This window comes from Acipenser ruthenus, chromosome 50, assembly GCF_902713425.1.
Source record: "Acipenser ruthenus chromosome 50, fAciRut3.2 maternal haplotype, whole genome shotgun sequence".
Lineage (NCBI taxonomy): Eukaryota > Metazoa > Chordata > Actinopteri > Acipenseriformes > Acipenseridae > Acipenser > Acipenser ruthenus.
In genome coordinates, this window is record NC_081238.1 from 1,640,008 (window position 1) to 1,662,539 (window position 22,532).

General features: G+C 42.4%; 1 protein-coding gene across 2 annotated transcripts in view; it reads left to right on the forward strand.

The window, feature by feature from the left end:
• The window catches only part of LOC117967631 (neuroligin-2-like), a 111,249-nt gene that overhangs the window by 12,243 nt on the left and 76,474 nt on the right, over nucleotides 1-22,532 (forward strand). For both annotated transcript variants that reach the window (XM_059015380.1, XM_059015379.1), the window contains exon 2: nucleotides 17,749-18,524. In XM_059015380.1, coding sequence (XP_058871363.1) covers nucleotides 18,032-18,524 — 493 coding nt within the window. In that variant the 5' untranslated portion in view covers nucleotides 17,749-18,031. The remainder of the gene's footprint in view (nucleotides 1-17,748; nucleotides 18,525-22,532) is intronic.

Sequence of the window (22,532 nt, forward strand, 5' to 3'; positions counted from 1 at the left end):
GGAACACCCTTTCTTTTAGGGGGCGAGGGAGGGAGCAGTTCAGTCTCCATGTCTCAAGCCTGCCCTGGAGTGGAGGGAACACCCTTTCTCTTAGGGGGGTGAGGGAGGGAGCAGTTCAGTCTCCGTGCCTCAAGCCTGCCCTGTGCTGGAGGGAGCATCCTTTCTCTTAGGGGGGTGAGGGAGGGAGGGAGCAGTTCAGTCTCCGTGCCTCAAGCCTGCCCTGTGCTGGAGGGAGCATCCTTTCTCTTAGGGTGGGGTGAGGGAGGGAGCAGTTCAGTCTCCATGCATTAAGCCTGCCCTGGGCTGTAAGGAGCACCCTTTCGTTCTCTTAAGGGGGTGAAGGAGGGAGCAGTTCAGTCTCCATGCCTCAAGCCTGCCCTGGACTGGAGGGAGCACCCTTTCTGTTAGGGGGTGAGGGAGTGAGGGAGCAGTTCAGTCTCCATGCCTCAAACCTGCCCTGGGCTGGAGGGAGCACCCTTTCTGTTAGGGGGTGAGGGAGGGAGGGAGGGAGGGAGGGAGGGAGTTAGCAGTTCAGTCACCGTGCCTCAAAGCTATCCAGCAATTACACACCAGGTTTGTGGCCTGATGTACAAAATCTATTTATTCTCCGTTTCAAATCCTTTCCATCTTTTTTTTTTTTTTGTCAGAGTAAGTTTGGGTTTGGCATGAGTAATATTCACCAACAGCTGTCAACAGGAATTTCTATTAAGTGTCGCACGTCTCCTGAAGTCTTGCTTGTGTTGGAATTCATCAAGTTTCTTTTAGAATGTCTAAAACTAAGGATCCCATTGAAGGTAGCGCGTGATTCCAATAAATAGTAACTAATATGTATTGCCCTCATTTTCTTTATAAAAGGAGATTTCGACTTTTTAATGGTATTTTTGTTTAAGTTATTAGTGCAGTTAATGTATTAATTTACTTCTTGCAGATTCAGCGATAAATCTTCAGTTGTGCGTATTCTACTAGGTTGCTTGAAGGGATGCAGCCGACCATTGAAAACACGTCAGTCCTAGGAACAGCAACGATGGCACAGGAAGGGGTTTCTCTTTAAGCTTGGTAGAACGCTTGCTTTTACAAGCCTGTGGTGCACCAGAGTGAAACCATTAATCTCCCAGCAACACACTCCCTGTCATCTCAAAGTTTAGCATGGATCTCGAGAGCAGCTTGTCCAATAGTGATGTTACTTGCTAAGGACCTTGCTTAGCATAAGTGATGTACTGAATCATAATCTCCAAGTATATAGAGGCTGTCTGTCCGACTGTGTTTTAGAGCTTTGCAGATACAGCTATGGCTAAAGGTTTTGTATCACCTACAATTATAAGATTGAAACAATTGTTTTTTTTTAAAAACAATTTATATATTTAATATAACATGTAATCAAAGAAACTACAAAATGATATCGCAACAGTCTACCGGAAGCCATAATAGTAGTACAGTAGTATTTTATGTTAGATTTAAAAAATAAATCATTTTTGACAGTTTTTCTTTGTCTGAATATATGGAAAACTACAAAGCGGTATGGAATTTTAGTATTGAGACATCATTAAAAAAAAACTATATATATATATATATATATATATATATATATGTATGTATATATATATATATATATATATATATATATATATATATATATATATATATATATATATAAAATGAAAATAATTTAAATATTTTATTTAACATCATGTAATCAAGAAACTACAAAATGATATCAATTCGTGTCCGTTTTCATTAAGCATATGGAAAACTACAAAGCGATGTGTAATTCAATATGTTTAACATTATTCAGCAGGTTTCATTCGACTTTATGAAGCAAAATGAGTTAATTCTATAGGGTGAGGCAAAACTGCTGGCCATAGCTGTACAATTGTTATGAAAATAATCTGTCTGTCTCTCTGTCTGTATAAATCTCCAGACTTGCTTATTCAATCAGTATGAAAATCAGGATATACCTTTAACAGTACATGATACTGATGACTCTGCATACTGAGGCAGCACTCAGATGGTTAGAACAGGATAGTCTCTAATAAGTCACGTCTTCCATCTATTTTCACATGCTTGCTTTCCAATTCCTGCTTTATAATCTTTATTAAAGTCAATTCCCCATCTGTATATCCACAGATGGATCTGTGGTTGGAAGTGATTTATACAACATGTGCCCAGAGGGAAGCCACCATTCGCAGATTCAAAGTGCTACTAGTAATTAATTCCAGAGATTTACTGCCCAGAGTTGTGCTATTAGGGATCTGCCATGCAAATCCCATACTGCTCTCACATGGCTTGTCTTTGCATACAGGCAGGCTAGTGTCCAGAATCCATGCCTTTTATCAACAGCGTCCCTCTGCGCTGTGTAAGGGTCGTCTTCTTTACAATCAAATAGTCTGACAAAAGATTGTCAGAATTAACAAAGTCTTCATTGTGGAAACAGCGGAGAGCAAAAGAGAGCAGAATACAAAAATGAAGGAAGGCTCCTCTGGGGGGTCTTAAGCAGAATTGCAGAGGAGCGTTTCCCGATTGGTGGCATCAGAGATGTAGTCTGAGCTCTCCTGGCATCGGAGATGGCGTCTGAGCTCTCCTGGCATCAGAGATGGCGTCTGAGCTCTCCTGGCATCGGAGATGTTGCCTGAGCTCAGAGTCAATGCTGTACACAGTATGTAAAGATGAGTTAAAACCACGTTTTACAAGCATCCAGCGTACGTGACAAGAATCACGCCTGCTTAACACCCGAACCCAATAAAACCCCCTGGTCTCCTCTCTCCTGTCTCCTATCTCCTCTCTCCTTGCAGTCAACCAAGAACGCCTTGCCTCTCCACTGTCTACTTTACGAGCTGAGTGTCATATAACCAGCTCTCTACCTGCTCCTTCACACAACGCCATTTTTATGACCTGTGATACATTCCAGGGCTAAGAGTTTAATAAACCTTTAATTCAACGCTTACAGACTTTACATTTCTTTGAACAGGGTACAAATGTATATAATCAAAGCTGAAGAAAGCAGAGGAAGCAGTGTCTTGCTAATGAGTATTCTTAGCTGGAACCCTAAACATTACACACATACAGAATATCAATGTTTACCATTTAAAGGGGCACATATAATTATTACAATTTATATACAACCTTACAGCTGTGCTGGGGGCGGAGAGAAAGAGAAAGGAAAGCTCTTATACTCTCTGAACAGCCTCCCTCTGTGCTGATGGAGCAAATAAAGAGAAAGGAAAGCTCTTATACTCTCTGAACAGCCTCCCTCTGTGCTGGTGGAGCAGAGAATAAGAAAGAGAAAAGGAGGCTCTTATACTCGCTGAACAGTCTCCCTCTGTGCTGGTGGAGCAGAAATAGACAAACAGGGCTCTTAAACTCTCTGAACAGCCTCCCTCTGTGCTGGTGGATTGATCTCAAAACTTTGTCAAGTTGGGTTTTAAAGGATCTGCCTCAAAACCATGACTAGGTAACCCATTCCGTCCCCTAACCACTCTCTGTTGGAAGAAGTGTCTCCTTCCCTCTGTCCTGAGTCTATGCGCTTAAAGTAATGGTTAACTATAGCAGCTCCTTTTAAGATTTTAAAGACTTCAGCCATGTCCCTCTAATTCTTTGTTGTTTCAGGCTAAATAGATTCAGTTCTTCCAGCCTCTCTTCACAGCTCAGTTCTTTAATTCCTGGGATTAGTCTGGTTGCTCTTCGCTGGACTCTCTCCAGGACCACAATGACCCTTTGGTGCTGTGGTGACCAGAATCGGACCCAGTACTCTTAAGTGCGGTCTCACCAGCTCATTATCCAGCCTCATTGTCACCACCTTGGATTTGTACTCTACACTTTTGGCTGTATACCCGAGCATTCTGTTTGCTTTCTGATTGCTTCCCACACTGCCTGGGTGCTGACAGTGATGAGTCTATTACAACACCAAGCGCTTTCTCTTGGTGGGCCTTTTCCAGTTCTGTCCCCCTCATTTGGTATTTGGATCCTACATTTTTGTGACTGGCGTGTAACACTTTGATTGACGCTGAATTTCAATCGCTACCTTTCTGCCCAGTTCAGTAAGCGAGGCCCAAGCCAATTGGGTAGGCAGATCCTAATAAAGCAGCCAGCGTATGTCTTTCACACTTTGCCTATATCAAGTGAACCTCTAGAAACGCAGTTTCTGTTTCTAGTTGTGATGAAACTTGCTAAGGGTCTTTTTTGTATGTTTATAGAGAACTGTTTATCCATAATGTAGACTGGTAAAGGCCTGGTTCTGATGCTAGCATGATGCCCACCCTCCCAGTCTCTGACAGCCCCCGCCTCCCTCACACACATCTCTGCCTGGCCAGCTGGGCTCCGTGGGCAAGAGGCCTTCCTGATCGAAAGCCAGGGGGCAGAATGCCAGCTGCACCCGTTCGAGCAGCGAGGGAGTGGGGGGGCTGGTGAAAGCATTCCCTGTCTTGCATAGAGGCCCTCTGTCCCCTCAGCACTCACTCTTAAAGGCGCAGTCCCTCTGCTCCTGAACGGAGATTCACTTCTTCAAAGCACATGTTCTACTGACCACAAAAAAAGACCAAACTGCTTTTTTTAATGTAACTATTTATAATGTTTATGATCCTTGAGTGGTTCATAGTGCTCAAATATGTTTTCATAACTCAAAGAAATTTTCAGGCTCTTCAGTTCTAGTTGCCTGTTATAGAGTACATCAGTGCAAGTGTCTTTATAGACGTAAGATCTAGCGCCATCTAGTGGTGTGCATCTGATTGCATTGCTGGAATACTAGATGGTGCTGGCTTAATATAAAGAGATCAAAATAACTTCCCTACAGCATAGCACTCAAACAACTCTTAACTACCCTCAGTCTTACCAGTAGATTTACCATGAACTTGTAATGATTCGTCGGGGACCCTTCTTCCACTGAGAGAAGTTTTAGGAAAACAGTCTTGCAAAGGAACACATACAAAATCTTATCAAACAAATAAGTTTTTGTCAGAGCTGCTTATAGTTTATCTGGACAGCGGCAGATATCTGAGTGCAGCAATATTACTGAACTGTCCGTGTCTCGTTCGGGTGTTGTTGAAAGATGCTGTCTGAGCTTCAGGCGAGCTGACATGGCTGTGATTGGCTGACTCGGCAGTTGCGGGTACAGGATTGGTTGCTTTCGTAGGGTGCAAAGTATCGATTGGCTGGTTTTGGTGGATAATAAAACACATTTGGACCAATTGTGTCTTTGTTGCTGCCCAATAGATGTGAACTGAGCTTTCAGCCGCCCCTTGCACGGATTGATTTTGTTTGATTCACAGTTGATGCCGTGACGACCCAGCGGCTTCTACTGTCTGATAGAAGCCAGCTAGAGCTGGAAGGTGATTGGCTGATAGTACTGAATTGTTTTCTAATCCCTGGTGGAAGACGTGCTTGGGTGGAGCAATCCCTTTTCATTGTGGAACAGCTAAACCGTGTTTGTACCACTCCAAATCATAAAAACAGTTCTCCCTGCATTTATTTGGCAAAAGTAGTCAAAGATATGATTGAGACACAATATTTCCACATCCAATATACCACAACGACATATGGACAGGATTCTAAATGACTTATACACAGGGGTTCAAATAATAATAATTGGACAGATCTCATATGCATTGAGATATAAATAATTACAAGACAGAATAACTGGGTTCCACTCAGACCGACAGCAGCAGTGTGGATCGACGCGCAGGACCCTGGTGAAAATTTTATTTGTTTTAAGGTTACAAAAAAAAAAGACAGAAAATATTATAAGTCAGAACAGCATGCTGGGGAAAGGAGCACTCCAAAGTAAACATGATTTATTTCACAATGCAGCTCTCTTCATTATCGCTCCAATGCTAAAATGTTTGTATGAATTAATTTGTTTTGTTGGCAAGGCTTGCATTAATCTATTCGCTCACAAGATATTTGTTGAAAGGGATTTACAATGACAATGAACAAATAACAAGTTACCTATCTTCTGGATGGTGATTTACCGTATTCCTTTGAATTTAAGACGCACTTTTTACACAGATTCTTTTTCTCAAAAATGGCCTGGGTCTTAAATTTGAGTAGAGTGAGTCGTGTATTAAAAAAATTGCCAACAAAAGACGCGACTACCCGAGTACACAAGCAGGACTGTCTGCCCGAGGAAAGACGAACACAAACGTCACTGCCCAATCTCGACTCATCCATGACATGCAGGCAGCCATTGTCAAAGAAGCGGGAGTCATTGTCTGGGAGGAATACAGTATTTAAAGATGCAATCTCTGCTCTGGCACATCACTGAACTCCAATTGACCAAAGCTTCTCTTATAAACGTTTCCTATAGTACAACCACATCAAAGAGTAATAAAGATTGATTGATTGATTGATAAAGCATAGCTAACCATGATAAAGACCATCCAGGTATGGTAAAGCATATTACTGAACATGGCAAATCATGGTCAGTTATGGTAAATGCATAGTATAACCATGGGAAAAATATAGTGCCGGGCCAAAAATGCCATAGTAAGCTAAGGGTTGATCAGTCTAGTACAGGAAACCATGTTTAATTAACACCAAGTGTAGAGATCACTTCTCAATAGGATCGCTGTTTTACAGTCCTGCTGTGCTGTTAATGACACAATGTAAAATCATCTTCAATATTAAGACCACCATCAGCACTCCCAAACATATCAAATATCTATTCATCTGTAATCTAGGATGCAACATGATTTAGAAAAAAGAAACCTGAAAACCGACTAAAATAATGAATTAGAACAGTATACATAAGACATGTTAAAAATCCCTAAAAAAAATGTTTAAAATGTCCAATACATTCTTAACCAGTTGGCGAAATGTCTTTCTAAATCCTCTGGTGTTCATTTGTTAGCAGGAATTCTCATTCCCTTCAGCCGTGAAGCTAGCCCCTGTTAAGACCAGTGTGTTGGTCTCTTGACTGGCCTCAATGCTAGTTTGTACCGTGTATTCATTTATTAATGTCCTTAAAGCTTAAGTGTGGAGCTGACTCAGTCAGGGACCTGCCTTTCAAATCTTAAAATAGAGGCCAAGCAGAGTCTTGTCGAGAGGGGAGACTCCGGGTCACTGCTGCACACACACACGCAGCTAATTAAGACCCCACACTGGAAGAAGCACGCAGTAAAAATACGCCTGGAAATATTAAAGTATGAGGAGCTTCTAATTCCATTTCAGCAGTTTGTTACTGACCCTTTCGTGTAATCATTCTGTGTGGTTCTTGTTGCCCCCTGCCATAGATATGTAATGTAGGCTAGATCAGCCAGTCTTTATATTAGTAAGCACCAGCGCCATCTAGTGCACAGCAGTGTATTATTATTATTATTAATTTCTTAGCAGACACCCTTATCCAGGGCGACTTACAATTGTTACAAGATATCACATTATTTTTTACATACAATTCCCCATTTATACAGTTGGGTTTTTACTGGAGCAATCTAGGTAAAGTACCTTGCTCAAGGGTACAGTAGCAGTGTCCCCCCACCTGGGATTGAACCCACGACCCTCCGGTCAAGAGTCCAGAGCCCTAACCACTACTCCACACTGCTAGACTAAAACAAAAAGACGCTTGATCCACAGTGGCAGATGACGAGTTGGCGATGGCTCTTATGGCTATAAGACATTGGCTGATCTAGCTTGTATTACAGATATCTATGGCAGGCAGCTACAGCTGAAGAGCAACTCAGGTGACGGCGCCTCAGCACAGACTTTATCTAGAGACGCGCTTATCCAATTGTAATGAAATGTGGTTAAGACCTTCTTTAGCACAAGATATTCATCATCTGCAGAGATACTTGTCAGATGGAAATGTTAATGCGGTACATGCTGTACTGTGGCTGGATGTCTTGGGGGGAGGAAGAAAAGGACACTTTTGAATGCATTTGTTGCAGAGGTAACAAGATGACTATCAGCGGTTCTTTTTGTTATTTCATATTCTGATTTATAAATTCCGGATTTGCATACAGTACCTTTTTTTTTTTTTTTATAAACGTAGTCGTTGCCAATGATTTTTACACCAATTTAGAATTGCCAATTGTGTTCTTATTAATCCCGGTTCACCGCTGCAACCCCCTGGTGACTCAGGAAATGGCTGCTGACACACGCGTCCTCCGAAACGTGTCCCTGCCAAGCCGTCTTTTTTCGCACTGCGTATCCACAGCGAATCCATAAGACCTATAGTGCCGGAGGACAACACAGATCTGAATGGCTCCACTGCAGACCCGCAGGCACCCTATCAGCCACAGGGGTCGCTGGTGTGTGGTGAACCGTTGATTCCCCTGCCGACCTGAGCCCTCCCTACCCGGGCGGCGCTCTGCCAATTGTGCTCCCGGTCACGGTCGGCAATGACCTAGCCTGGATTCGAACCTGCGATCTCCAGGCTATGGGGCGCATCCTGCACTCCAAGCAGAGCGCCTTTACTGGATGCGCCACTCAGGAGCCCCACAGTACCATTTTTAAAAACAAACCCATATTGATGCCATCGTGTGTGGGAAGTCACCCAGCGTTTGAAACCCATTTCAGAGTCTTGCACTCCCTTGGTCGTGTTTTTCCAAAATATTAACCAGGCAACAAATGAAATCCCAGAAACTCTTTCATATCACTGTCATAGTCGAGGGAGTAGAAACGATGTGCAGAGTTTACCAACAACTGCACGATCAGCATTGAAACCCAGCAGGGTTGAGATACCAAATCTGCTTGCTTTGCTGCTGAAAATCTAGTTCTAGATACTGCATTGATTACAGCAGTGTTCATTATTCCTTTTGATTTTCAGCTCAGTCACTGCACTGTGCATGTAGAGCACATTTTTAAAACATAAGCTACACATCGCAGAGATCTGTATACTACTTTGCATGTCAAAACATCTCAAAACTTCGAATCTTTTGGTTGCATGTCCCAAAGTGATATGACTGGTAAATATTTTTGACGTTCACTGGAGTGTGGATTTAACCAAAGTGATATGATCAGGAGCTGGTGAACTACATTGATAGTCGAGTATTTCAGGGTTGTCAGAACAAGCGGAGGTGGCATTAGTGATATGGAGAAAATACAGAGAATCTGTTTGAAAATGCAATGTTTCTGATGTTGTCATGCTGGTAGATCATAGTGTGTGATAGACCTGGGTTTCTGTAGTGCAGTGTAGGTATAGTTCATAGTGATAGATCTGGGTTTCTGTAGTGCAGTGTGGGTATAGTTTATAGTGATAGATCTGGGTTTCTGTAGTGTAATGTAGGTATAGTTTATAGTGATAGATCTGGGTTTCTGTAGTGCAGTGTAGGTATAGTTTATAGTGATAGATCTGGGTTTCTGTAGTGCAGTGTAGGTATAGTTTATAGTGATAGACCTGGGTTTCTGTAGTGCAGTGTAGGTATAGTTTATAGTGATAGACCTGGGTTTCTGTAGTGCAGTGTAGGTATAGTTCATAGTGATAGATCTGGGTTTCTGTAGTGCAGTGTGGGTATAGTTCATAGTGATAGATCTGGGTTTCTGTAGTGCAGTGTAGGTATAGTTCATAGTGATAGATCTGGGTTTCTGTAGTGCAGTGTAGGTATAGTTTATAGTGATAGATCTGGGTTTCTGTAGTGCAGTGTAGGTATAGTTCATAGTGATAGATCTGGGTTTCTGTAGTGCAGTGTAGGTATAGTTCATAGTGATAGACCTGGGTTTCTGTAGTGCAGTGTGGGTATAGTTCATAGTGATAGATCTGGGTTTCTGTAGTGCAGTGTAGGTATAGTTTATAGTGATAGACCTGGGTTTCTGTAGTGCAGTGTGGGTATAGTTCATAGTGATAGATCTGGGTTTCTGTAGTGCAGTGTAGGTATAGTTCATAGTGATAGATCTGGGTTTCTGTAGTGCAGTGTAGGTATAGTTTATAGTGATAGATCTGGGTTTCTGTAGTGCAGTGTAGGTATAGTTTATAGTGATAGACCTGGGTTTCTGTAGTGCAGTGTAGGTATAGTTTATAGTGATAGATCTGGGTTTCTGTAGTGCAGTGTAGGTATAGTTCATAGTGATAGATCTGGGTTTCTGTAGTGCAGTGTGGGTATAGTTCATAGTGATAGATCTGGGTTTCTGTAGTGCAGTGTGGGTATAGTTCATAGTGATAGATCTGGGTTTCTGTAGTGCAGTGTAGGTATAGTTCATAGTGATAGATCTGGGTTTCTGTAGTGCAGTGTAGGTATAGTTTATAGTGATAGATCTGGGTTTCTGTAGTGCAGTGTAGGTATAGTTTATAGTTATAGATCTGGGTTTCTGTAGTGCAGTGTAGGTATAGTTCATAGTGATAGATCTGGGTTTCTGTAGTGCAGTGTGGGTATAGTTTATAGTGATAGATCTGGGTTTCTGTAGTGCAGTGTAGGTATAGTTTATAGTGATAGACCTGGGTTTCTGTAGTGCAGTGTAGGTATAGTTTATAGTGATAGACCTGGGTTTCTGTAGTGCAGTGTAGGTATAGTTTATAGTGATAGATCTGGGTTTCTGTAGTGCAGTGTAGGTATAGTTTATAGTGTATGATAGACTTGATTTTCTGTAGGGCTGTAGGTATCATTTGTAGAAATGATGTAATAATCTGTATTGGAAGGTCAGGATGAAGCTGCTATTGATTTCTGCACTGAGAGCACAGTGCGAAGGGACCAGTGGAATCAGGCAGAACCATTGAAAGAGAATCGGCCAATTGTGCGCCGCCCCCTGGGAGCTCCCGTCCTCGATCAGCGAAGGAATAGCCTGGACTTGAACCGGCGACATCCAGACTATAGGGCACATCCTGCACTCTACGAGAGTGCTTTTACTGGATGCGCCACTCGGGAGCCCCCTCAAGGACTACACACCTCCTCGTTTATGCTCCCGGGAAGGCTTTATTTTTGTTCACATCTCTAGTTATAAAAAATATTTTCAACTCTGTAGGATAAAACAATGGACCAGTGTCTCAAAGCGCAATAACACAGAACCATCATCAGCAACAAGAAAAACACCAATTCAAATTCTATTAAGAAACAACATTGTACACATTGCTGTAGAGAATGATGAGAGAAAAAAACATTAATGTGATTTAGAACAGGCCGGAAATTCAATGAAAATGTAGATTATATAAAATATTGTTTTAAGTTATTATCAATCAAAGTCAGTAAAATAACTGGGCAAACTAAACGATATTATGAAATATTATTTGCATTATTATGATGTTCATTTCAATTCTCCTGTCTATAGCCTTCTCTGTTTTGCTTGGTTTTAACGTCGTCCTTTTTCATTCCCTCTATAACCTGCTACTATGTGAACAGCCTTTTGTGTTGCCTTTTTATGGCTAACATTGTGAATGAGAAATAATGAATACATCTGGATGTAATGTGTGCTCTAGTCTAGCAGAAATTGCTTTTGACTCTCAGGGTTGATTTTCTGAAGTGCACAGCGCAACACTGATACGCTTCCCCTGCTCACTTCAGTGCACAGTGCAACGCTGATATGCTTCCCCTGCTCACTTCAGTGCACAGTGCAACACTGATATGCTTCCCCTGCTCACTTCAGTGCACAGTGCAACACTGATATGCTTCCCCAGCTCACTTCAGTGCACAGTGCAACACTGATACGCTTCCCCTGCTCACTTCAGTGCACAGTGCAACACTGATATGCTTCCCCTGCTCACTTCAGTGCACAGTGCAACACTGATACGCTTCCCCTGCTCACTTCAGTGCACAGCGCAACACTGATACGCTTCCCCTGCTCACTTCAGTGCACAGTGCAACACTGATACGCTTCCCCTGCTCACTTCAGTGCACAGCGCAACACTGATACGCTTCCCCTGCTCATTTCAGTGCACAGCGCAACACTGATACGCTTCCCCTGCTCACTTTAGTGCACAGTGCAACACTGATACGTTTCCCCCGCTCACTTCCCCTGCCTTAAGGAAGGAATAAGTCTGGTAAGTAATGATCTGATCCGAAACAACACAACACAACACAGAACACGCACACTGGATATTAAACAGCTAAGAGAATGCAGATCGAGGATAGAGATCTCATCAACACGGGAATCATTTTATTGGAAGCTTTACCCCAGTTGCAGCTTCAGCAGCTAATAATATTCGTCAGCGAGATGAACTGCCGTTGAGGCTGGTTCTGCAGAGGTGCAGCTCAGACCTCACAGTCTGCAAGCAGCCGATTGACTGGTGAGTTCTGATGAATTCCTCACCTTGCGTTCTGGTGGGCTGCAATTAAAGAGCTATTGATTTGCAGCGAGGGCCTGACACTGTGCTGCAGTCAGAGCTGGGATTGAGATGCCACCACAGGGAATTCATTCTGCCTCCTCAGCGCAATGGCAGCAACGCCGGCTGAGTTTACTAATTTAATCTGGGGATCAATCCGGCCCACCTTTTTATTAAAATGCCAGGTTAGTTTAGTGAGGGGGGGAATGCAAAATAAGACCTGGAAACCAAGGCTAGAGACACTATCCTTTAAGCTAACCAAAGCTTTTAAATCCATGTTCTTATTTTAGCAGTACTTTGTACACTTTTGTTTTCTGTTGGTAGGAGTCAGACTTTCTTTGCAAAAGCATTTAAAGACTTCCAATTCAGAATTGTAATTGGAGTCCAGAAATGTAGGTATTTTATAGAACCCAAAGATTGCTAAAGGCTTTCAGTGTATCTGTGCACAGTGTCTGAGGAAGGCATTACACAGGCAATGCTGTGCCAATATTTGAAAACCACTGAGGTTTAAACACAGGGCAGTGAGCACAGCAAGCTAGCTGCTTGAGTAAAACTGTGCCATGGCACCAATTACAAAACACAACATAATCACACTGACAACAACCTCTTAAAGGAACGCTGCCCAAAATCAATGTCCTTACCTCTTATTAGCACTAGTAACATTATTTCTGCCCCTCCTTTAAGTGAGTGCTAACTAAGGGTTCAAAATCGAAGATCTTTTAGTTTCTTTGCTTTCATTTTTTCTACAATGTGCAAGAGGAAGATTTCAAAGACATCACTATTGAAGTAAATGTTGATGCTCAGTTCGGATGACAAGAGTGGGTGATCGCCATGGTAACCGTCACAGGGTAGATCGTTGACATGCAGTTACATTCAGTGCAGGTAAAAACATTCCTGACAAACAAACCAAAAAAAAATCCTCAGATTGGATACTCTTGCAGCGAGCAACTCTGACTGCGAAAGGGGGTTCAGTGTAATGCGTGTTTTCAAAACTGGACATCACCCCCCCACACGTCCCCACGCACACCCGCACACGCACACGCACACACAGTCTGCTAGAAATGATTACGAGGATTTGCCACCAGTAAAGTGTGAAAAGAAAGACAAAATATTTAACAATCAACACCAACAAGTACTCTGCGAAGGAGTAAAATAAAGCAGAACATCTTTTAGTGTCGTTCTCAAACTTAACAGACCAATAAAAAAAATAAAACACGCTTGCACAGTGGAGCGTTGAATGAGCACTAGAGCCCAAACACTGGTCTGCTTGACTCAGTCTCTTCTAGTTTCAATAACACTGATGAAGGCACTAGAGCCCAAACGCTGGTCTGCTTGACTCAGTCTCTACTAGTTTCAATAACACTGATGAAGGCACTAGAGCCCAAACGCTGGTCTGCTTGACTCAGTCTCTTCTAGTGTTACGGCAGTACCACAAATGAAGGCATTAGCGCAAAGATTTGTCCTCCTGACACAACCACAGCCAGCCTTTAAATAAGCTCTGTGTTCTTGCAGATGCCTCAGCTGCCAGCGCTTGGTCTGCAGTGCTGTGGTGTCGTGTCATCACAGCCCCTGGGCATCTCTCTGTATGAGACCTGGATTGATTTCCCTCTACTGCACCTGAGCTACAAATGTGATTAAGTGTTCCTAGCCTATAGGAGCCTGTCAGCCCACAGCTTTCTATTGTGTTAGAAGATCCCAGAAGAAACCTCGGAGCAGCTTTCCTTGGAATGAAGCCCTCTCTCTCTCTCTCTCTCCCCTTCTCCCTCTCTCCCCCCTCTCTCCATCTCTCTCTCTCACCCTCTCTCTCTATTTTAATGTCTGGGGGGTTTTCAAAGATGTTGAGAGCTGACATCTAATCACTTCCTGTTGTGCTGTAGGTCAAAGTCACTCCAGCGGTCGACCTGCACCTCAGAACATGTTCCTTTTAAAATCCCTCCTGAATTAACTAACGAACCAAACGAAGAGTAACAAAGCTAAAGAGGGGAGCGAATACTCACGTGAAAGCATCGCTTAGCACTGAACGATGCAATCGAGGCTGTATGCCTGCTCTGAGCTATAAATACCGTCCTCTGGGTCTAGTAAGTCTGAGTCAGGCAGATTGCGTCTGATTCCAGCCATGTGGCGACAGATTTCAAACAGACAGCTGAGATACCACCAAAGGCTTTAAAGCGACATGATACATTGTACTGTAGAAAAAAATACAGCCACTAAATAACACTTTGCTGTCTGTACTCCTCAGGAAAAGGATGAATACAACGCTGAAGAACCTTAGCTAGCAGGACCATCAACAGCATCACCAGCAACTAAAAATACATTGCACAGTACAGACAGACAGACAGACAGACAGATATGATATGATATGATACCATGGTACTGTACTGAACTGCAATGGGTTACTATCGGAGTGGTTCTTAATACCATTACAGTGTTAAAATAGGATCCCACTACTGTGGTCACATTCTATCAAAAGCACCCTTCGAATGTATATTGTGCATGAAAAGCAGATCTGAAAAATAGAAATCCCTTTGTTCGTTTGAAACATATTTGTTTATTTGACAAACAAAATCCATCAATCTGAGGTGTTGTGCGACCCCATTAGCTACATAGATCTCAAATGTACAAAGTTGAAAAATATTTTTGCAAACATGTTTTTTTATTTTAAAATATGATATCTGGTGCTGCATTGCTGTTTGCAAGCCCTGCATTCAGGTAGTGTTGGACTTCCTTGGTCACCTGGAGGGTGAAACTGCTCCCACCCCTTCACTGGCTTCATTAACCAATCAGCTGCTTCCCCTACTGACTGACATGCTTTCATCCAGTAACATGCTTTGACAAAGAAGACACGGCTGAGGGGAAATGACCCAGGAAGCGCAAGTGTAATAGATATTCTGAGAATAAGGCATACAAACTTTATCTTTAACCTTAAATAGTAAAAGATATCCTGGTGAAATAACCAAGAAAGTGCAACCTACAGCTGTGGCCAGAAGTTTAAGATTGAGACATCATGGACTCCCGCGTGGAGCATCTGGTAAAGGCGCTCCGCGTGGAGTGCAGGATGCGCTCTATAGCCTGGACGTCGCTGGTTCGAGTCCAGGCTATTCCACAAGCTATTCCACAGGCTGCGGTTGTGAATGGCCTGACTTTCATGCTGCCAAGCTGTGATGTATGGCCCTGGTCTTGGAGGCTCGTAGCTACATTTCCCCTCTGCGCTGCAATCAGTCACATCGGCTGATAACACACACAGCCATCCATAACACTGTCACTGAGGAGAGCCAGCAGTCAGCGAGACAGCACTGTGACTCTGTGTGACTGTGGGATTGTGTGTTTATGTGAGTGACTGTGGGATTGTGTTTTTCTGTGTGTAAATCAAACAGCGCACAATGCATACCTTCCTTGGGTATTATTTTCATGATCAGGTAACAGGCCCATGTTAAATAAAGAAAAGGAAATCAGAAACTGTAAATGATTCTGTATAGTGTCAGTTTGTTGCACAGCATGGTTTGGTTGATGGAGAGAGACACAGAGTGTGGGTCGTGGGTCTGGGGTCGGGTTCCGTCTGTGCTTTACAAACGGATTGCTGTCAGTTTGGGATGTTTTGTTAAAATTGAGTGAGCTCTTTGACTCTGCTCTGTGTGAGCTGTCTGCTCCATGTGCTGGAGAACTGCCTTCTGTCACAAACACACATGCGCTCTTATTTTAAGGAAAAGATCGACGAGGGGAGACGATAAAGAGTTGAGGGAATGGGGGTCGATTAAGAAAGGGGAGGAAGGTTAGGAAAGAGGTAGAGTGGGAGAAAGGGGTTTAGAGAGGAGTGTGTGAGAGAGACGGGACAGAGAGAAGGGAAAGGGAATGGGTAAGAGAAGGAGGGATGGGGAAAAGGCTGTGGGAGAGGGAGGGGCAATAAAGACAGAACAGGAAGAGAGGGAGGAGGGAGATTGCATTGCACTGCAAGGATTAAGCAAGACCATGAATGCCCATTTAAAGAGAGAACTGGCAGGAAGGATTGCATGGATGATGCAAGGTTGCAGGAATGAGGACTTTGCAAGATATGACTGCAAAACTGGCAGGGTATGCATGAACTCCTTCCTTATGATTCTTGCAAAGTACTGGTTTGGTGTAGGGAGTTGTGAGCGAGAAAGAGTAATGGAGAGAAGAGGGGTATAGGAGACGGACAGTGAGCGAGATCCCCTGTCCCCACTTCAAAAAATGCCCCCACCAGGTAGAAACTGTGAAGTATGGAGTTCAGGTTCTACAACTGCGATCAGCATTTCATTGTGATACCAGAGTCTGCGTTATTTTTTTAATTTATAGTGTAATATAATGGGTATAGTGGAAGGAGACGTCTTGTTCTTCTGTGTTACAGTTTTGATTTATCCAGATTGTGAACAAAATGGGAAAAGCGAAGACAGGCGAATTGGAAATCGACCCCTTTCATTTGTATTTTATTTTCTTCTGCATTCAGCATTGTCGTGGCTCATTTATCCATCTGTAATTTAGGTGGTGAAAAGTCTGCAATGGTTTAAAATACAGAAGCGCATGGAAACTGCAATGAAAATACCCCAGACAGTATAACCCTTCCAAATGTATAGAACACTCATTAGAAACCATCGTTCTTAGAATTTGTTCCATACATGTGTAAGTGCTCAGGATTGGACAGCGCTGTTTCTGAAACTGACAACACACACAGTCACAAACTCCCCAGCCGCTCCAGATTTCTGATTTCCTGTTCGAATCTATATGTTGTCACTGCAGTGCATTCTCTTAGATTACACTGATGTTGTGTGTTTGGAAAAAAGATTTTAACAGAACAGTATAAAAGTGTTTGTATCCCTCCATGTATCTGGAGAATCGCTCATTCAATTGGGGTGAAACTTGTTCTGGACATATTTTAACACAAGCTTTTGAGAGAATCACAATCTGGGGGTGTCTGTAAGTCAATTAGACATTTTCCCCGGTGCCTAAGGCGACAAAGGTCACGGTGATCTCCTTTGTCATGCTACTGATGGCTTTGTACAGCCGTGCAGGAAGCTGAATATCACTGGCACCTCCAGAATGCTTGCTTATATTGTCAAAAGCATAGAGTCCAGGTGGTTGCATGACACACTGGTGAGACCGCACTTTGAATCCTGTGGGGATTGAGATAGACTAAGAGCAGAGAGTGCTGAGGATAGGGAATGAGGTATCTAGTCATTTTGATGGTGAATCATTGGGATTTTTCAAGACCCGACTCGACAAAGTTTTGAGATCAATCATCTACTAGGAATCAGATGAGCACTGATGGGCAGAATGGCCTGCTCTTGTTCATAAATATGATATTATAATACAATTGGGCTTATAAAGTGCCTTCTGTGAAACTTAAAATAATAAATAAATGCCAAACAGGTTGAAGCCCTCCCTGCCTCCCCCAGCTTTGAGCCGAGTTTTCAGTATGGTCAGTAGCCCTGAAGAGTGGGACGCATTCAGACAACAAGATCCGAAAATCAATCTGAAACGAAACAGGCAACTCAGTGCTAACACTCTCTCTCTCTCCCTCTCTCCTCCTCCCCCCCTCCCCCCTCTCCTCTCTCCCGCAGTGAGGTCTCTGGAGGATGGAGTGAGCCCCCCTCCCAGCACTCTCATGAGGGAAGCTTGGGAAGATGGAACGTAACAGAGAGGACAAAACAGACAGGCACTGTTCCCTACTAGCGACTGGGCTGCAGGCAAAAAAACAAGAAGCAGGATTCTAAAAAACAAACAAACACCCAAACACAATCACCATCAACCACATGAAGAAGAGTTTATTCTTCAAAGGAAGAAGGAATACAATATATTTATACCTGTACGGCCGTATTCAGTGACTTCCTTTCTCAATTCAAAATGTTTTACTTCCTCGTTCCGGAATGGTTCTCCCAATGCGGGGTCCCAGCATTCTCCCCTAAAAGGAGGGCGGACACTTGTATCCTGTGGGTCCTGGGCTTGGCCCTGCCGCTAGCCCTGACCTCGTGCCAAAAAACCGACGGAGCCAGCAGCAAATACCCACTGGTGACCACCAACTACGGCAAACTTCGCGGAGTGAAGAAAGATCTCAACAATGAGATCCTGGGACCCGTGGAGCAGTATTTGGGGGTACCCTACGCTACCCCCCCAGTCGGAGAGCGGAGGTTTCAGCCCCCGGAAGCCCCAGGTTCCTGGCCTGAAATCCGGAACGCCACTCAGTTTGCACCAGTTTGCCCGCAGAATATTCACGGGGTGCTGCCGGAGATCATGCTCCCGGTGTGGTTTACAGATAACCTGGAAATCGTGGCAGGATACGTGCAGAACCAGAGTGAGGATTGTCTCTACCTTAATATTTACGTACCAACTGAAGACGGTAAGTGATCTTTGGTACTCTTAACCGTTCACTAGCTTAAGGAATTTTTACACTTTTGCAGGATTTTTTTTTTTGTGTGTACTGTGCAGTTCATTTCTGGTTTCATTTTTCCCCCTCTTGTAAACTTTGCGTATCGCCAAGGATTCATTCCAAAAAACGTCTCTAACAGCCCCAGCCCCCCCCACCCCTCCGTTCTCCTCTTTTTTGTAAACCGGAATTTTTAAATTTTTCTTGAGTTCTTGTTGCTCTGTTTCCCTTCAAAACTGTTCAAAGGATTCTTTTTTTCTTTCCAATTTTTTTATTATCTGATTTCAGTCTTTTTTTGTTTGTTTCTGAGTCTGGTTTGTCACGTTCTGTCTCTGTTTGCTGCTGGATTTTTTTTTCTCCAATCCTGGCAAACCACACTCCCAATGCTCTGGGTCTAACTTGTTTTTTGCAGTCCACTGTCACAAATACAACACCCGCCCCACTCCCTGCTCTTTCAAAGTAACATTTTCAAGTCCTTGCACCCAGCCTTTTCTGTTCAAGTATCGGCTTCCTATTCACAATCCAAACAAAGTGACTTCTTGTTTCAATCAAAGCTCACTTGCTATTTCCTGTTCACAATGAGTCCAGCAACTTCCTGTTTTTAGCTTATTTATACCACTTCCTGTTGTATTTCCTGTTCACAAACAAATCAAATGTTCACAAGAGTCCCCTAACTACTTCCTGGTTTTAGCCAAACATATATTTACTGCTTCCTGTTCACAATCCAAGCCCGATTTTATATTTCCTGTTTACTCATTCATTTTTACAAATCTATTTATTGTTATTTTTTGAGTTCATGCAGAGTTTAGCAGTGCCAGATATATATACTATAATTGATCAACTTGAAATACATTGCCTCACATTGCCTATACAGACCATACCAGCTACTATTTCAATTAATATTTCCTCTCAGTGGCAACCTCCTGTTCACAATAATAGCCAACTAATGGCGGAATTTCGTGAGGTGAACAGACTTGGATATTTATATTATATATAATAAACTATACCATTAATAATATTATGAGTCAAATATATTCAAAAAAATCTCGCTATACATTACAGGCCATCGTAAATCGAGGCTACGTTTATTGTAGTTTGACAGTATTTCAAGTACACTTAGGTGTCATGTATCTAATATTAGGATACAGAGAATCAGCCGTTCAGAGTCTGGCCAAAAGTTTTGCATCACCCTATAGAATTAACTATTTTTGTTTCATGAAGTCAAATGGAGCCTGCTGAATAATGTTCCGTTCACATATTGAATTACACATCGTTTTGTAGTTTTCCATATACTTAAAGATAAACTGACAACAAGGAGGCTGTGTGGTCCAGTGGTTAAAGAAAAGGGCTTGTAACCAGGAGGTCCCCGGATCAAATCCCACCTCAGCCACTGACTCATTGTGTGACCCTGAGCAAGTCACTTAACCTCCTTGTGCTCCGTCTTTCGGGTGAGATGTAATTGTAAGTGACTCTGCAGCTGATGCATAGTTCACACACCCTAGTCTCTGTAAGTCGCCTTGGATAAAGGCTTCTGCTAAATAAACAAATAATAATATCAAAAAGTGACATTTCAAACTCTAACATGAAATTCTGCTGTACTACTATTATGGCTTCCGGTAGACTTTTGCAATATCATTTTGTAGTTTCTTTGATTACATGAAGGTAGATAAAAGGTCTAAATGATGTTCATATATATTTTTTTTTATTATACCTCAATCCTAAAATTCTGGGTGATGCAAAACATTTGGACATAGCTATACCTGTGGGGCACCGCCATATCTCACAGCGTGGAACAACTCAAACGAACAAGTGGAACACGTTCTATGGCAGGAAGGTGGAACGCTTTCTCCAAATCAGATTGTCCAGTTCTGTTCGGTCTGTTCGGGCTCACGAAATTACACTTTACCATCACAAGTTTCCCTGTTTCCCTGTCAAGTTTTTATTTCGTCTTCAGAGTCAGCTCGCATGCTGTTTTTTCACTATTAGAAGTGACTGACAGCTTCCTGTTCACAATCAAGGTCTAGTATCAAGTTCCTGTTCACAATTACGTCCACGTAACGACTTCCTGTTTACAACCAAAGCTAACATTTCCTGCTCAAAATGTGCGATTGGGTTCAGCCCGTTTTGAATCTGGTTTGTGATCCAGTCCAGTGAGTCTGGTTTCGACCTTCTGTCAAGCTGTTTTCACGATTCTCTGTGATTTTATTTTTCGTTTCTTGAAAAAGTTTTTGATCAAATTTGTGCAGCTTCATACAAAGACATTCAGGTGGTGACGGAACACAGATTCTCCTACAGTCTAGAGCAGCGGTCCTCGCAGAAACTCCCCTAACTCGAGAACATTTCGGACAATGATTAATCTGACCTAGATTATTAAAAATTACGTTTCGAATCAATAAAAGAAAAAAAATGATAACATTGGTTAATTTAAAATCATTTGCAATTTGAATTATGAACCCATCAATGAATGGAGTGTACATACAAGCATATGTTGATCATGAAAAACGTTTTTACATCTCCCAGACAGCGATCTTACATATAAGTGCTAACTCATGACCAGACACTGAGTGTGCTGGATCTTGGGGAAAGCAAAAAACAAGAACTTAGCTGCAAGATATTAACCTATTTAGAAAAACAGAATGCATTGTATTCCTAGATGTGATTATATACAATCAGGAATGACAGGAGTATTTTGATTTTCAGTGAGGAGTGTCGCTAATATTAAACTGGATTTTTCAGAATTTAAAAATAACACAAGTGACCATTTGGAAGGAAGGAAAGTAAAGGAATATTGGAAAACTGTAGTGGACTTCATAATGAATACGCAGCTGACAATAATATTGAAGGTGAATTTACTTAGTCTTCAATAGGAGCAAATCAGAACAATTCAATCTCAGGTGGCCTTTTTACTGATGTGGTTAAAATTTCGGGTTACCAGACGTCCCGGGATAGCTGGGATTGTCCTTCATTTTTTTTTGTCCCAGTAAAACAGTTCAATCATCCTGGTGTTGCTATTTTGTATTCACATTTTTTTTTTTTTTTTAAAAACTGCAGCAGTGTGCTCAGCAAGTTAACAGCACAGTCATTTATTACACAAAAATAAAATAACTGAAACTTGTTTAATAATTCTGATTCTTGCTGAGTGTTTTAAAATGTGAAACTCCTCTCTTTCATCTCATCGAAGCCCATCGGCGATCTGACCCAATTTCACAACAAACAGGGACAAATTAGGATCTTAATTGCTGCTAATATGAGATTTGAATTCCTACCTGCAAGGGAGGGAGGTTTCGGGGGACTGGCGCAGCAGATTTACAGTTTGCTTGGGAGCTGCTTCGCTCTGCACTTTTGTGTTAGACCTGTGTAGCACATCATTAAAACCGAATCACAAAACATCACTGCAGTTATCTATCAGTGAGGGGGAGTACAGCTTTATTTGCATCTTGACTTTGATCCTTCCATAACCCCTTTCAATTAAAATAAGTTCTGACCAGGCCTGACCCCAATGCTGCTGCTCCTTAGTTTATCATCCAATAAGTTTTTTTCCCTTTCCAAGTGACGATGGCTCTGCTCTGTCTAATGGGCACTGGTAGGATGTGGGCAGCTCAATAAGATACTAAAGCTTGGATCGTGAGAATACTTTGATTATTAGTCTTCACTTCTGCCTCTGTGTGGGATTCCCAGCTGACTATTGCATTGTGACGGGCTGGTTGAGTTCAGTGCTGCTGCTAATGAGATGCAATGATGTTTTTTTCATTACAGGGAAGCTCACACAGGTGTAGAAGGGGAGACTAATAATCAAATTAATCTAAACCTTTAGTCTCACATTGCAAAAAGCCCTCGTGTGGAACTAACTAGAAGCATCTTGTCATGGTCTTTAGTAGGTATTGCTGTGAACCTTACTTTATTATTATTTATTTCTTAGCAGACACCCTTATCCAGGGCGACTTACAATTGTTACAAGATATCACATTATTTTGACATACA